The sequence below is a fragment of the Rosa chinensis genome, chromosome 6, assembly GCF_002994745.2.
Source record: "Rosa chinensis cultivar Old Blush chromosome 6, RchiOBHm-V2, whole genome shotgun sequence".
NCBI lineage: Eukaryota > Viridiplantae > Streptophyta > Magnoliopsida > Rosales > Rosaceae > Rosa > Rosa chinensis.
Genome location: NC_037093.1, coordinates 41,900,649 through 41,915,817, shown reverse-complemented (window position 1 = coordinate 41,915,817; position 15,169 = coordinate 41,900,649). Strand labels below are relative to the sequence as shown.

General features: G+C 37.5%; 3 protein-coding genes across 4 annotated transcripts; 1 reads left to right on the top strand and 2 right to left on the bottom strand.

The window, feature by feature from the left end:
* Positions 1 to 267: 267 nt before the first annotated feature.
* On the bottom strand, positions 268 to 3,165 carry LOC112170537 (dnaJ homolog subfamily C member 17). 2 transcript variants are annotated; one of them, XM_040508745.1, is made up of 6 exons: positions 3,010 to 3,165; positions 1,716 to 2,409; positions 1,437 to 1,619; positions 963 to 1,060; positions 706 to 805; positions 268 to 574 (listed from the first exon to the last, which is right to left on the bottom strand). In XM_040508745.1, exons 2-4 carry the CDS (start codon positions 2,382 to 2,384, stop codon positions 1,040 to 1,042), a joined length of 873 nt encoding a protein of 290 aa, XP_040364679.1. In that variant the 5' UTR covers positions 2,385 to 2,409; positions 3,010 to 3,165; the 3' UTR covers positions 268 to 574; positions 706 to 805; positions 963 to 1,039. The 2 variants fall into 2 exon arrangements, with proteins under 2 accessions (XP_040364679.1, XP_024163630.1); XM_024307862.2 differs by lacking the exon at positions 706 to 805 and having other exon boundaries at positions 278 to 574.
* Positions 3,166 to 3,315: 150 nt separating this feature from the next.
* Positions 3,316 to 7,214, top strand: LOC112170536 (probable hexosyltransferase MUCI70). Its single transcript, XM_024307860.2, has 8 exons — positions 3,316 to 3,487; positions 3,804 to 3,911; positions 4,099 to 4,275; positions 4,830 to 4,907; positions 4,983 to 5,182; positions 5,463 to 5,878; positions 5,976 to 6,160; positions 6,327 to 7,214. Exons 2-8 carry the CDS (start codon positions 3,830 to 3,832, stop codon positions 6,743 to 6,745), a joined length of 1,557 nt encoding a protein of 518 aa, XP_024163628.1. The 5' UTR covers positions 3,316 to 3,487; positions 3,804 to 3,829; the 3' UTR covers positions 6,746 to 7,214.
* A 916-nt stretch (positions 7,215 to 8,130) lies between these two features.
* On the bottom strand, positions 8,131 to 13,560 carry LOC112172250 (V-type proton ATPase subunit B2). The gene is made up of 15 exons (XM_024309518.2): positions 13,410 to 13,560; positions 12,772 to 12,838; positions 12,404 to 12,459; positions 12,196 to 12,294; positions 11,954 to 12,013; positions 11,716 to 11,827; positions 11,417 to 11,631; positions 10,647 to 10,775; positions 10,386 to 10,523; positions 9,962 to 10,112; positions 9,778 to 9,860; positions 9,227 to 9,274; positions 9,071 to 9,124; positions 8,893 to 8,976; positions 8,131 to 8,795 (listed from the first exon to the last, which is right to left on the bottom strand). Exons 2-15 carry the CDS (start codon positions 12,827 to 12,829, stop codon positions 8,610 to 8,612), a joined length of 1,473 nt encoding a protein of 490 aa, XP_024165286.1. The 5' UTR covers positions 12,830 to 12,838; positions 13,410 to 13,560; the 3' UTR covers positions 8,131 to 8,609.
* Positions 13,561 to 15,169: the final 1,609 nt, after the last annotated feature.

Here is a 15,169-nt window from a genome sequence, read left to right as displayed (position 1 = left end):
TAGATGTGTGACTAAAACCTCCGGTACAGTGTATTTCTTTACCAACGAGTGATTAAGAAAGTAACCCTCCATTCAAGTAGGTTCCAGGAACAGAGAACAGTTTTCAACCAACCCATTCTGCGAAGTTGTGAAACGGAGAGGATTTGACTCCATAATCATATGTACCAAGTATAGATGAGTTCAGTTCTTCAACAGATCTTTGCGTACTGGTTTAGCTGGCAATGGGGCCATTAAACACGGTCATAGAGAATATTAGTCATACAAATGGACAAGAATGCCAAAACAGAGGATTAACAGTGGAATAAAGGAAGAAAACTCCAGTAATTTGTTATTTGATAGAAAGTACAAGCCTAAAATGATAATATGCAAGGGGCTCTACATGTCACCTCCCATGGTACAATTGGTTATGGCCAATAGAAATTCTTCTGTAAATATGAAATGTAAAATGTATAGCACAGCCACCAATGCTGGACCTGATGCTTAGTATCTAATACTATTCAACACTGTTAACACCAAGAGTTCTTCCTTTGCATTATCATGAGATAGTTGGAGAGAGAAACTCCACACCAGTTCCCTGCATATCCAACAACAAACAGATATAGCCGGGGATATAAGATTCTCTAGTGAGACATTTTCACAAAACAGTAGATTCGGATAGTTAAAATTAGGTCTAAAACCCTTCAAGGACACCTTTGCTTCCTTTACCCAGAAAACAAAAACAAAAGAAACAGCTCTGGCTCCAATCACATCACATGGGTACAGTGTATAGAGTTCTCTTGTCATGTGGTTGGTCTGTGGATCACACCTTTGGCAAAAGCATATTGGTACATAAGCATGCAATTTCAAAAGGCATTTGGAAAGCATTCCTTACTGTTCAGAAAGGAAAGTGACAAAGGTACAAACTGGCATGGAAATGGAGATGCCAAAAATGAGATATAACAAGAGGTATGGCTCTTGCTTACCTATACAATAAAACCATTGAAATCATAAACTTGCTTTTGAGATCAACCATCCTTTCATGCTTCTGAAGTTCTGAATATTACTTTTGCTTCTGGGCAGCCTACAGTACACCATAAAACAAACAAAAGATTAGAACTGATCTAATAGAAATTGGGTAATAAGATAAAAAGTAGTTTCCTATTCATTGTGGCCAGTGCAAAATTTCACGTAACTTTCTCCTTTTTAATTAAAACTGGGGAAAATGGTTGACACAACTACCACATGCAAGCATAATATCTTGTAAATCTGATTGGTGATATTTATCTGCTTTAAGAAGACATATCCAAAATAGTATAACAGAAACATCTCACTTGGGTTTCTAAAACAAAGAGTTAATCACACGAAAACAAGTTAATTTACTTAAATTCATTAAGTCTCATCGCTAATTGCAATCTATAGATGAAGTGGAATAAAGACTAGTTAAATTAAAGTCAAACCTGTGCGAGTTTCTTCAAAACGGCATCCTCAAAAGATTGATACCCAGTGCCAACCAAATTATTAAGACGATCAGGTGCATCAGATTTCTGAGCTGCTGGAGCCAATGGCGCAGCAACTGGTTGAAGAGGTTTAACCAGCAATGGATTAGAAAGGTCACCGGTCATAGTTCTTGTTGAAGCAACCTACAAATAGTAACACCAACAACATGTTACTACAGTGTTCAGAAAATAGATGTCCAAATTGCAAAGCATGAAAAAAAAAGTTTATGCCATACTTACAGCTGCATCTTTAGTTGCCATTACAACCAGGGCTGAACCTTTCTTCTTAGACTTGATAAGAACATCTTCAACCTCACCAAACGCGGAGAACAAGTTTCTCAACCTCTCTGCTGTATAATCTTCACCAACCTTTTCCCATGTAACTTTAAGCACCCTTTCCTTATCCACCCCTTGCTCAGCACCACCCACACTCTCCTTCCCAACTCTCCCATTATCTTTTTTTGGAACTGAAGCAGTAGGCGTCCCCTTATTTGCATGCATTGCACGTATTCTCGCAACCTCTTCAGCAAGTTTCCTAGAAATTCTCTCCTCTTCTTCTCTATCTTTGGCAGCTGGGTCTGGAGCAAAGGCAGCTCGTTCTCTTGCTTCAAGATCAGAGACCATCCTCTGTCGCTTGGCATCACGTTCTAAATGGCGGCGTTTCTGCTGTCTCTTAACTTTGAGTAACTCATCAAACAATTTCCTGGCTTTTTCGTCCTTGAGTATCTCATACGATGATTTGAGCCTTTGGAAATTGACACTGGCATCAGGATCATCTGGCCTCTTGTCAGGGTGCAACACCAAAGCCTTCACTCTGTATGCCTTTGTAATCTCTTTCTCTGTAAGCTTAGCGCCTTCCTCTCCAGATGGTAAACCAAGAACCTCATAATGATCTTCATTCATATCCATTTCTTATGCTGAAAATTGACAGGTTCTGTCAAAAACACAAAAGTTCGAATCAATAAATTTGTCCAACACTCATAGAAAATTACTACAAAGGAAAACATGCACAAAAAATCTATCCATCCAGAGTTACGAAATCAAAATTTACAAACCATATAAAGCAGTACAAGACTCCAATGCCGATTTTTACTGTATATCTTAGTCAAACAAACATACCGTGCCGATAACCAACAAAATATAAACAATCACTGCACACATAACCAGCAGCTTGTTGGCATTGGAACTTGGTAAATTAAACAAAGACAAAAAAAAAAAAAAATTCCCTTGCTTTTACATAATATCAGTTCCGATCAAAAGAAAATTTGCATATGACATAATCAATTTCACCTCACCTAATCCAACAAATGCAGCATAGAAAAACTATCACGTCAAAAGCTAAGAATATCTACATCTCTAACACAGCTCATCCGAAATTCACCCCACAATCATTGAAATTTTACCTCCAATTCTAAACCATTTAGTGAAAAACAATTGCAAGACCAATCTGGAAGCAAAACCCTAAAACCCCAAAACCATACCCTTTCCAAAACCCCCCAAAATTATTTTTAGTCTTGGATTGAGCGAGTCTAACCTGAAGAAGCTCGAAGATGCAGCCCAACTACACCAAATCACGATTTTACTGAAGCTCCAATCAAATTGGGGGTAGTCGAAGCCTTTCTCTGCTTTGCTCTGCTTCGTCTAATTTAGGGCATCGAATTGGGGTTTTTGAGCGGGCTAAAATTTCTCAAAGGCGGGTCGAAGCGGTTAAAAACGGGTCGGTACATTAAAATTCAATATCATCCGTTCCCTTGATCCAACGGCTAATAATCCCACTCCGCACCTGTTCCTTATTCTAACGCTTCCGCAGCGGAACCCTTGTCCTGGTTTTTCTTCTTCTTCCTCAGATTTCTCCTGGGTTCGATTCAGGAGCAAAACCCAGCTTTTGTGAAAACTAGAAGGATCAGAACGGTGTCGTTTTGGAAGCTCTCAGTCCGAAACCGGCGAAACGTTTCGTTTCTTCTTCACAAATTCTGATTTCCAAGCTTTAGAGGATCCCCAATCTCAAATCTGTAAGTCACTTTTACACAAACCCTATTTTCTTGTTTTATGCTATTCAGTTTCCGAAGAGGAAATGTCAAATAATGTGCTCAGTTTGATGAGTAACCTAGATCTGGAATTGGATTGGAATCAATGTAATGGATGGAATTTCTGTATTATTGTAGATTTTGAGCTTGTTATTTTTGTATTTTTGAAATGAATGCATTGTACTTTTGTGTAATGGTGGATTGTGATGCAATGTTAGTAGAAATGGGAATGGAGTTTATCGATTTGTGTTTCTTGTTATTGTGGATTTTGTAATCGTTGAATGAGCGCATTGTGCTGCAGTGATGAGAAGGTGATAGTGGTTGTTCATGGAGAATAGTAGTCCACGGTCTGTGTCTTTTCGCACACACCGAAGGGGTGAAAGGAGTGGTCTAAGCATGCTTAGTAAAGGTAAGCAAAGCCTACCGTTTTCTTGTTCCTAAGTAGTTGTAGTAATGAATAGGAATAGAAATGTGGATGTCTTATTGTTCTTTTGTGGGAAACAGGTGTAGCATTAGTTTTGTATGTAAATACGGTAAATGTTTTTAGTTTGGCATTAGAAATTTGAGCGAGTTATGTGGTGGCGCTGATGGTACAGATGTTGAAGGTGGAGTTTTTCCAGGGAAGGTTTCCCCGGATTCTGCCATGAAGATTGTTTGCAAGAGGGGCGTTATTCGATTGCTTCTTGTTGGTGTCATCTTGTGGGTGGTACTAATTCTCCTCGCAACTTTGTTCCACGTTTGGTCCTGCCACTCTTCTATCTCATTCTTATCAGGTATTTATGCATTGAAGCTCTTTTAGTCCTTGTTTAACTCATTACGTTCTGTTTTCATTGCTGTTGTTGGCTCATATCCAAAGCCTATACTTGAATAAGACTTGGTTAATTGCGTACCTTTGCTCCCAAAAATGAAGAGTTATGCCCTTTGTTTTCATACATATCTAATAGAAATATCGGGGGTATTTATTATGACTTTTTTTCGGTTACAACTTGATAAAACGATCAGGATGACATATTTCAATATTCAATAGGGAACTAAGTGAAGGCCTTGAACATCAAAAGATTTGTTTCTCTTATTTTCATCTGGTCTGGGGAAACATGGTTGTCATCAACTAACTCCCTCCAATGGCCCAATAGTTAGGAAAGGAATTGTGTCAATAATTTGATGTATAACTTGCAACAGGTGACCTCTTTTGCTAAAAGTTGCTAAGAATGCAATTCTGTTATGTTGTCAGTGTTACGGTGGGTGAAAATGTTCTGTTATTAAACTTACAGATATCGTTTTTCTTGGTTGTTTAAGATAATAGTACAGTTTCTTGCTTGACTTGCAGCTATGTGCAACAAAAATAGCACGGTATTGGACATGTTACGCAATATGGGATTTGTAGCAAAACCACAACTGCAACACCGTAAGTTCACATAAATATTTCTTCCATTGAATTATAAATTAGTTCTTTCTAACATGATATGCTATGTTCAAATAGGATGTCCAATTCCCGTTGCCAATGATCCTGATAAGATAGTTATACCAGAGGGGAGAACTCCCGATGAAATCGTCAAAAAGCTAACCTATGTTATGGAGGATGAGGCGGTATCTGACAAAACTCAGTCATCCCCACTATTTGGAGGACATGAAAGCTGGTCACAAAGAAAAGAGAGTTTTAGACTAAAACCAACCATGAAGGTAAAGTGAAAGATTTTGCATTTGTTTTAGCCTGGAGCATGTGCTTAAATTGTTTTAGCTTGAAGCATGTGCATAAATTGTTTGTTTTGATGTTAGAAGTAAAAGTCTAATTACACTTACCTTAAAAATAAAAGATCAAAAGATGTACTCATTTTTAAATTGCATAGTATACTCATATTTTGTAAACAGCACTTTGGAACATAGTGATGTGGGTGCTGTGAGAATTGTAAACTTAATGTATTCTTTTTCCTTTCCTATGGTTAATGTTTATATACTTCAGGTGCACTGTGGTTTCATTCGAAATGGTGGTGGTGACATGAGTCCTGCAGACATTGAATATGCTGAGAAATGTAGGTTTGTGGTTGCATCGGGCATTTTTGATGGTTATGATGTACCCCATCAACCTTCAAATTTGAGCCCCCGTTCTAAAAAGCTCTTCTGTTTTTTCATGGTGGTGGATGAGACATCTCTTGAATTTATAAGTAAAAATGTTACTGTCAGAGAGGATAATAATGGGGGGAAATGGGTTGGCATTTGGCGTCTGGTTTTACTGAAGCATCCACCTTATGATGAACCAAGAAGGAATGGGAAGGTCCCCAAGATCTTGACCCACCGTTTATTCCCTAAGGCGCAGTACAGCATTTGGATTGATGGTAAAATGGAGCTCATAGTTGATCCATTGCTTATTCTGGAAAGGTATCAGTTTGACTCCATTATATACTTGTGCATATACATGTGCGTGCGTGCACACACATCTAGAGCTTTGATCGAGGGAACTAAATTTGGTTTGCAGATATTTATGGCGTCAGAAGAATACATTTGCCATTTCTCAGCACAAACATCATCACAGTATATATGAGGAGGCAGATGCAAACAAGCGGAGGAAACGATATGCTCGACCTCTTATTGATCTTCACATGAAGATTTACCGATACGAGGGCATGGAGCCATGGAGTCCACAGAAGAAAACTATTAGTGGTAAGAAGGCAGACAGTATATTTGAGTCATGTAAATTGTTGTTGGTTTTGCATGTTTATTGATTTGATAACACCAAACATTACAGATGCACGGGAAAAAAAAAGTTATGCTGATGCATATGATACTCCTTTATTTTATAGTATTGATGGAAAGTTATTAAATGCAGATGTGCCAGAGGGAGCTATTATCATACGGGAGCACACTGCAATGAGTAACTTGTTTAGCTGCTTGTGGTTCAATGAGGTCGACCTCTTTACACCAAGGGACCAACTGAGTTTTGGTTATGTTCTGTACAGGTTGGGGGATTCGTTTAGGTTCTTTATGTTTCCAAACTGTGAGTACTATTCACTGTTTATTTTGCATCCACACATAAGGGAGCATTCCTCTCGCATAGAGTGGGTAACTAGTTGGAGTCAGCTTAAGGGTAACGGAACCATTAAGGATAAGGGTAAGGATTGGGACCAAGCTAATGCAAAAAATGGTTTGGTAGAAAGTAGGGGAGGCTTAGGGTTATGGACTCCTTATCCTGCAAATCTTGATTCAGTTATCCTGCCGCCTGTAGCAAGAACATCAAAAGCTGGCTGAGCTACAACTGAATTCATTTGGTCATTGTAATGAACTTTTGAGTCCTGTTCTTTATCTCATTCATCCCAGAGGTGCCTCGGACCGTATATAAAAGGAAGAAGTAGAAGACACGTGGTTTTGGCCTTTTGAATTTCAGGGACAAGAGATAACTAACAAGGAACCTGTCTGCAACCTTTTCAATATCACTAAGTTCAGAACTGCATGCAGAGTGATCTGGATAACGTTTGATCTGTTTCAGCTTCTACGGAAAGTAGAGAAGAATACAGAGTTTTAGCCGCTGTTTCAACTTGTATGGCAGAAAGAGAATGAAAATTAGACTCTTGTAACATTTTATTGTTCTTATTTAGTATGAGAATTGAGAAACATTGCAAGTTTCGATTTATTGTCATGAGCTTGCTTGTTCTTTTGTACTGATTTTAGTATGTAAAAGGGCATCTCCAACAGAATACTTGAACAAAGTTCAATTAAACATTTAAACTTCCGTTAAACTTTTTAGCTATATTTAGCAATAGGAGAGAGAATTTAACTAGAACTCAAATTTTCAATGTTCAAATTAATTTTACTTGAGATATATTTTACTTGGGAGCATAACTCAAAAAATAGCAAGTTATGTTTCACGTTTAGCTATTTCTAGTTATGAAAATAACTATCACAGTTGGAGTCTTAGAGATGGAAAATACTTCAATACATTAATGTACTGATACATCAAGTAAACTAAGTTCAATACAGAGGTAGACTAGCTTGGTACAAGGGTAGACTAACTCCATGCATGTCTACCCATGTACTGAGCTAGTCTACCTCTGTATTGAACTTAGTCTACTTAATGTATCGGTACATTAATGTACTGTAGACGATCCCCTTAGAGATGCCCCCAATCTATCACTGAAACAAAAAACGAATAATAATAATGTATAGTCGATTCACGCTGTTACAAAGGTACCACTTTAAAAGATTCTTATCTCAGAATGATATGATTGATGACAATTGCAGAATATGCTGCCAAATGAATCAGGGATCTGGCGATTCAGTTCTTATCCATGACGAAGTTTCCACGCATCCACCATTTTTTGCCTTCATCCTTTGTGCAAGTTTGTCATGCAATAAATTTGTCCTGGGTTCTTCTTTCCACATTTGTCAATTGTCATTGTAATTTTGTTACTCAAGTTTGTCACTTTGTGACTTTCTGAAAAAAAAAAAAAAAAAATTGTAGCTCATGATTTCCGAGTTGCCAAAGCATCGAAACCTACCAAAAACAAGTTTTCCTGAATAACTTTGGCTAAACCTTCCACAATACTTTAAATGAAGACTGCTACTCTCAAGGGTGACAAATGAGTTGACGAGAAAACCACAAATGTAATACAACATATCACCATAACAGTGCAAAGTATATCAACATACTCCATTTATTCAAGACATAAATTGAACAGTAAACTTGAGCATGATTACTTGTCCAATAACACGAGACAGACATCGCTGGTGATAATTGTCCGAACATAAGATTAATAAGAGGCCAAAAATGCCAGATTACAAAATAAATAAGGTCTTAAAACAAGCAAATATATACTGCAAGGGCTTAAGATCCTAGAAGGCCCGACTGTTCCTGAAACTCAGTAGAGAGTAAAAGCATGACCAAACACGGGGCAACAAGCTAACAAATGGGAAACAAAAATACAGAACTACAAGATCTAATGTCCTCGTCGAAAGAATATTTGAACTGGCCCTGAAAGGAGCATAACCTTTATTATATATGCCGGGGGGAGATAGAAGAGATGCAATCTACGCAGAAAAAACGATGAACTAAAGCAGAGCTCATTGATAGCTACTGAAGCTAAAGAACTTTGAAGAACAGGATATATGGACTCCATCAATTTGTTGCATCTCTGCTGTAGAACAGATCTAGGGTCTTTATAGGTATACGGTGCAAAAGCTCACGAGGGAAAATGCGTAGCAATGTCCATGCCAAATCAAGAGACTGGAAGATACTACGAGTATCATAGGCTCCTTGGCTCACAAATTTCTTCTCAAACTTGTCCAAAAACTCCAGGTATAGCTGCGTTCATAAATAAATAAATAATCTCATTAATTTTCTTCCAAAGGATGATTTACCCCTTACAAAACTTAATAGAAACATGGGAAAGGTAAGATACCAAGTCCTCAGAAGAAAGAGCTTCTTCTCCAACCACAGCTTTCATTGCTTGGACATCCTTCCCAATTGCATAATTTGCATACAACTGACAGTGCAACAATTCATGAGTAAAAATGGATGGCAATGGCATAAAGTCGAGACAAATTCGAAACTATACTACCATAGAAGCCCAAACAAACCTGATTGGATACATCAGAATGATCCTTGCGAGTCATCCCTTCACCAATAGCACTCTGCAATCATAACCGACAACTTTCATTAATGCAAACCCCATATTTTGTAGCAAGGTATGACCTCCCATATTAAAGTTTAATAAAAATCAAAAGTATCCTTACCTTCATCAAACGAGAAAGTGATGGAAGGACATTGATTGGTGGGTATACCTGCACCGATCAAAATAAAAACAGTTAATATTTCAAATAAAAATAAATAAAAATAGTTAAGTATCAAATCATGAATAACCACTGAATAGCTTTCTCCTTTTGGGTCAGTAATCTCCGGGTAGCTGATTTTTACCTTTTCTAAACCTATTTGTGAGTTGTTAAAAAAAAGAAATACAAGCTTTCTAAACACTGGTTTTGGTGTCAAGCTAACTATTAAATTATTATTTTGTATCAAGCTAAATGAGAGATGATTTTTAAGTATTATCCACTGATACAGTGATCAACAAGTTTATCAAATGGAAGTTACTTTGATACTTGAGTCTAAACCCCAGCCATTTCAGAAAGTACCCACATGGAAAAATTGATAAGGCATACTACATTTTGGTAACTTACATGATATAACCATTGCAAGATCTAAAGGTCATATACCGTATCATCAGAGCAGAACACTAATTGATGCAATGAAACATTGAAACCTAAAGCATACTAAAATTAATAGGTACCTGTCTGTTGTATAGCTGCCTGTCAATGTACACCTGTCCCTCAGTGATATATCCAGTAAGATCTGGGGTGGGATGTGTAATATCTGGCCAAATAGTATCAAGGATCAGGAAATGTATGATCACTACAGTAAAAATGTATGATATGCAAGTCTGATATGTAATGAGTCTAAAAACAGTGTATTACCATCATTGGGCATAGTTAAAATTGGAATTTGTGTGATGGAGCCTTTTCGCCCTTCTATTCTTCCAGCGCGCTCATAGATTTGTGCCAGATCAGTATACATGTACCCAGGATATCCACGCCTTCCGGGCACTTCCTCTCGAGCAGCAGATACCTGCAGTAGCATTCAGTAGTTTGTTTACAGAATTTTCCTAAAAAGAATGCAATATGTAGTGCATAGAATCATAAAATACTTGATAAAGGGCAAAGCAATGTTTCAGACGTCATATAACATTTCAAAGTCCCCCAAAGTTTCTGCATTGAACTATGATGGCTTTGAGCAATCAGAAGAAAGAGGATAGAAACGAGGCATGTAATGCATAAAATCATGCATTTAATCATCTTCAGAAATGAGCTAAGGTACAATGTTGAAAGTTTTTCCCATTACCTCACGAAGAGCATCAGCATAAGAACTCATATCTGTCAGTATGACAAGGACATGCTTCCCACATTCATATGCCAAATACTCTGCCGTAGTAAGAGCAATACGAGGAGTAATAATACGTTCAATTGTAGGGTCATTTGCCTGCAGAAAAATATGGAACAAAGGTATTTTAGGCACAAAAGCATTCAAACAAATATGAGATAAACTGGTAGAATAACCCTGATTAACAGATATATAACATTCAAATGTTCATTTCAGTCATACCAGATTAAGAAAAAGGGTGACCCTCTCCATTGAACCATTTTCCTCAAAATCACGTTTGAAGAACTGTGCGGTCTCCATATTTACTCCCATAGCAGCAAACACAATGGCGAAGTTGTCGTCTTCCACATCCTACAATTTTACAATCTAGTTCAGACAAATCACATGAATACTAGAAATACGTCAAAATTTTGTGTACCATCTGATGTGCATATAATGCATTAATTTCAAAGGCAAAAGGAACGCATGGACTAATAATAAGCAATAACGGAAATTTAACAGAGGTAGCTTAACCACTACTCATAATGAGTCATTTCACTTTGTTTGCAGATTTTAGCCTTACTTTGAACTTCCCAGACTTTAAGTTTGACAATTAGTATTTTTCTCAAAAGCAGTCCCAGCTGGCTTAAACATACAGCCATGTAGGAAGTTGCCTAAGGACCCACCTTCAGTTAATATGAACTTTGAAATAAAAAAGTTTTAACGTCCAATATAAATATATTTATTATCTATTTTACAAACAAAAACTCTGCACTGTCCAACAAATTTTTTTTTATTGAACAGTGACTACACTATCCCAAGTAAGTTTACTGACTTATCAAATGACGGAATTTAGCTTGATTTGTAAAATAACATGGCAAAAGCAATGGGCGTCTGGCATGAAAATAGTGGGTATAGCACAATGTCCTATTGCTTTTTAATGTTATATAACCAGGAAAGAATTTCCAATGTGTAATTTCTACTGGCCAAAGAATATTAGTAAAGAAGTATACCCCAGCGTCAAGAAGATTGTCAGATTTCTCCAACCGCTTGACCAGACCAGCCTGGCGACATATCTGAGCTGCAATCTCATTATGAGGTAGACCAGCAGCAGAGAAAAGTGGGATCTTTTGTCCTCTGGCAATGGAATTCATAACATCAATTGTAGAAATTCCTGTCTGTATCATCTCTTCAGGATATGTTCTCTCACTGGGATTGATAGAACTACCTGGAGACAACATACAATAAATAGACAGATATGTTAATATACAGCAAATTAGAACTGAACAAACTAAGTAATCCAATAGCTTACCAGATATGTCTAGGTAAGCCTCAGGCAAAATTGGGGGGCCATTGTCAATGGGTTTCCCAGAACCATTAAAAATCCGCCCAAGCATGTCCAGAGAGACTGGAGTTTTCAACACCTGCACAACATGGCAATGGGGAGAGTCAAGATGCATAACTTGTTCTCTGCAATCTTATGAGAAATATTTGGTTTTCCTGTTTTGACAATATAACCAAGGCAGAATATGAAACTACAGATTGAATACCTCTCCTGTAAACTGCACTGTGGTATACTTGTTGTCAATTCCAGATGTTCCTTCGAAAACCTACACAGAAAAATAGTAAACATTGATGCTGCAATCTAATAAACATTAAGATAATCATAGCACAAGATGACTAAAAGCTCCCAATGAGTCTACAAGTTCTCAAAAATTATGAACATTTCTAAGAGTGTATATAAAGGAATACAATAACCAGAAACTAATACAACATGATAGACTGCAGTCACCTGAACAATAGCTTTCTCTCCATCAACCTCCAGAACTTGGCCACGTCGAATTGTTCCATCTCCCAACCGAATATTAACAATCTCCTGAAACTTGGGTCCCTGACACATTTAAAGAGAGTGCATGAGCTATTCGGTTTTAAGGTGGTGAATGTTGTAAATGAGAAAGGCTAAAATAATCCAGAGAGATAGAGAGAGATGATACACCTACCTTAACTTTTTCAAGGATAACCAGAGGTCCAGCCACACCAGAGACAGTTCTGTACTCTGCAATGTCAAGGCAGGTAAACCGAGGTCAAATTTGACACCACTTATTGACCGATCTATAACAATTTCATGCATATACTAGCACTCCCTAGCCGAATAAAAAACTTAACAAGTTCATCATTGAACAATAGAAGCTCAACTAAGAATGATGACCCAAAATCGCATACCGGTCATTGCCTCTTCTTTTTTCTTTACTTTTTTCATACATATACGAGAAACAATCATGCCCACATGTCCATATCCTCACCATATGATCAACCTCTTGTGTGTGTCTATGTATAATCTAGTAAGTAAAACTATACCAAGACTTACCCATGCCGACCTCTAGCGTTCCCTCCTCCAAATCGTGATTGTTTTGTGAAACAGCCATATTTGCAAGCTTCAAAAAAAAAAAAAAAAAATCAACCATATTAATAAACACTAACAAGATGCCATCCAAAAGAAGCAAACAAAATTGTGAAAATCAAATGAGTGAAGACTTAGATCAATTAATTACAGTCATCCTTCAAACTTTTTCGCATTCTTCACTCCGATTAACATATCTCTCATCTCTCTGGCTACTCGGCAAACAAATTATCCAAAATTTCATAAATTCAACTGGTCTAAACACTGAAATAGTCTAGAATAAGTGTGGATTACACTTCATCCGACTCAAACGAGCACAAATTCACATCCATTACATTTGATCTCGCCTATTCTTTCTACACCTCCCTTTTCTTAGGAACCAATCAAGCGCCTCAAATTCCTATTCTCACAAATCCAAATCTCAAAAGAAAAACAAACAAAACCGAGACAAATCGCATTGCTGATCGATTCCAACCAAAAAAAAAAAAAAAAAAATTTCGGATCGACAATCGCAACCGAGCCCGATCAGAGAGATTGACAATCAAATTGAACCGGAAAACTAGGATCAAGCGGCTGAGAATAACGTATCGATCTGAAAGGCGTACCTGGTGTTGGTTTCGATCTGGAGCGGAGCGACGAGGAAGAGAGCAACACCGAGCAAAGAGGATGATGAAGAAGAAGAGTGAGATCTAAGATTAAGATGGACTACAGAAAATTAAATAAATAAAATATATAAAAATGATAACAGCGAAAAAAAATAAAAAATGACACGGAATTATTAAATGGGGATTTTTTTTTTTTTGGGTGTTAAGTGGTAATAATAAGTATTCATGTAGAAAACAACAAAGACTGTACTGGACCCTCTGTGCTGTGTAAATATTCCATTGGATGGAGCCAGGGTCTTTTGTCCGAGCTCTACCACGATAGATAAGGTGGAGGCAAATGATTGGGGGTTCCAGCGATTGTACGGTGGGGATTGGTGTAGAGTAATGAGGCTTGTTCCGTTTGAGTGATTGGCGGACGTGGGAACAAGTATACGGATTGGGGCAGCTTCCGAATGTTTTTCATTAGTTCCATGCATATATTTAACCAGTTCTTCTTCTTCTCTCTATGTGAAGGAAAATCAAGTGCATTTTTCACTCTCTTTTGTGAAACTCACCATTCTTACAAAATTCTCACACTAAAATTTCCAACCTCTTCTTATCACAAAAAAAAAAAAAAAAAAAATTCCAACCTTCAACACTTGAGACACCATGTTATCAATTGATGTCGAATTTATACCTTACAAGCATGTATCATGTATGAATGGCCTCTTTGTGGTTTACCTAAGTGCAGTCTTCTCGCATGTGCGGAGTGGCAGCGAAGAGTTTTTTTTTTTGTTTACATCTGTCTCGTTATTTTGTTACCGTTAATGCACTCATGTTAGGGCTAGAGTCAGTCGGTTCTGTGCTAATTGGCCGAAACCGGCCAGCTAGGCACCAAAATCGATTGGAACTTTTTAGCACCAACATAGTCAATTTAACCGATCTTAACTTTGGTTTGCTAATGGTTCGGTTTTAAGAAACAACACAATTTCTAGATTTGAGAATTAAAATTTATGGAAGAAGATAAACATTTTCAATATAATTTGTTCAAATCTAACACAAATCAATAGGAAAGGAAGCAGGGGTGAGAGAATATGAGTATGGAACCGAGTTTATTGTTTGCCTTTGTTTGAAGCAAGAGAGAATGAAAGACAATAATGCATTGTGTTGTTTGCGATTGAGAGAAGAGAAGAGAAAAAAATGCTAAAGAGGACGAAATACATCTAGGTTTTCTTTTCTTTTTTGAAAGAGGGCCAGTACGGCTGTTATGAAGCCTTAATCATTAATGAAATTGCAGAATACATGGGGGGACATGAAACCTGAACCCCAAATTACAATAAAAATATAGAGAACATCCTGAGATAATAACGAGAGTCTCAACAGAGAGTAAGTATGCTAACATGCACCAATTAGCGAAGAATACACATAAGGCTACTCTATTCGCTTTATAAAGGTGGTGACATATCAGAAAGTAAATGCTTACTCGAAGCCATAATATACTAATAAGATCAACTTTCCCACTATGTTGCCACCGGAAAATGCATCCAGTAACACTTAGTTTCGAGGTTGCAATCATTTGACAAGGCAAGGAGCTCACCGCCTAACTAGGGCAAACAAGGCACACCAACTGTGCAGTTCGGGACAGAGCCTACATCGCCCTACCACTACAAGGTAGGGACTTATTATCGACAAAAAGCCACATTTAATTAAAATAACACAAATAAAAAGTAGAAAACTGAATCCTTAAATAAAATAAAATGTCATCCCACCAAAAAAGGCCC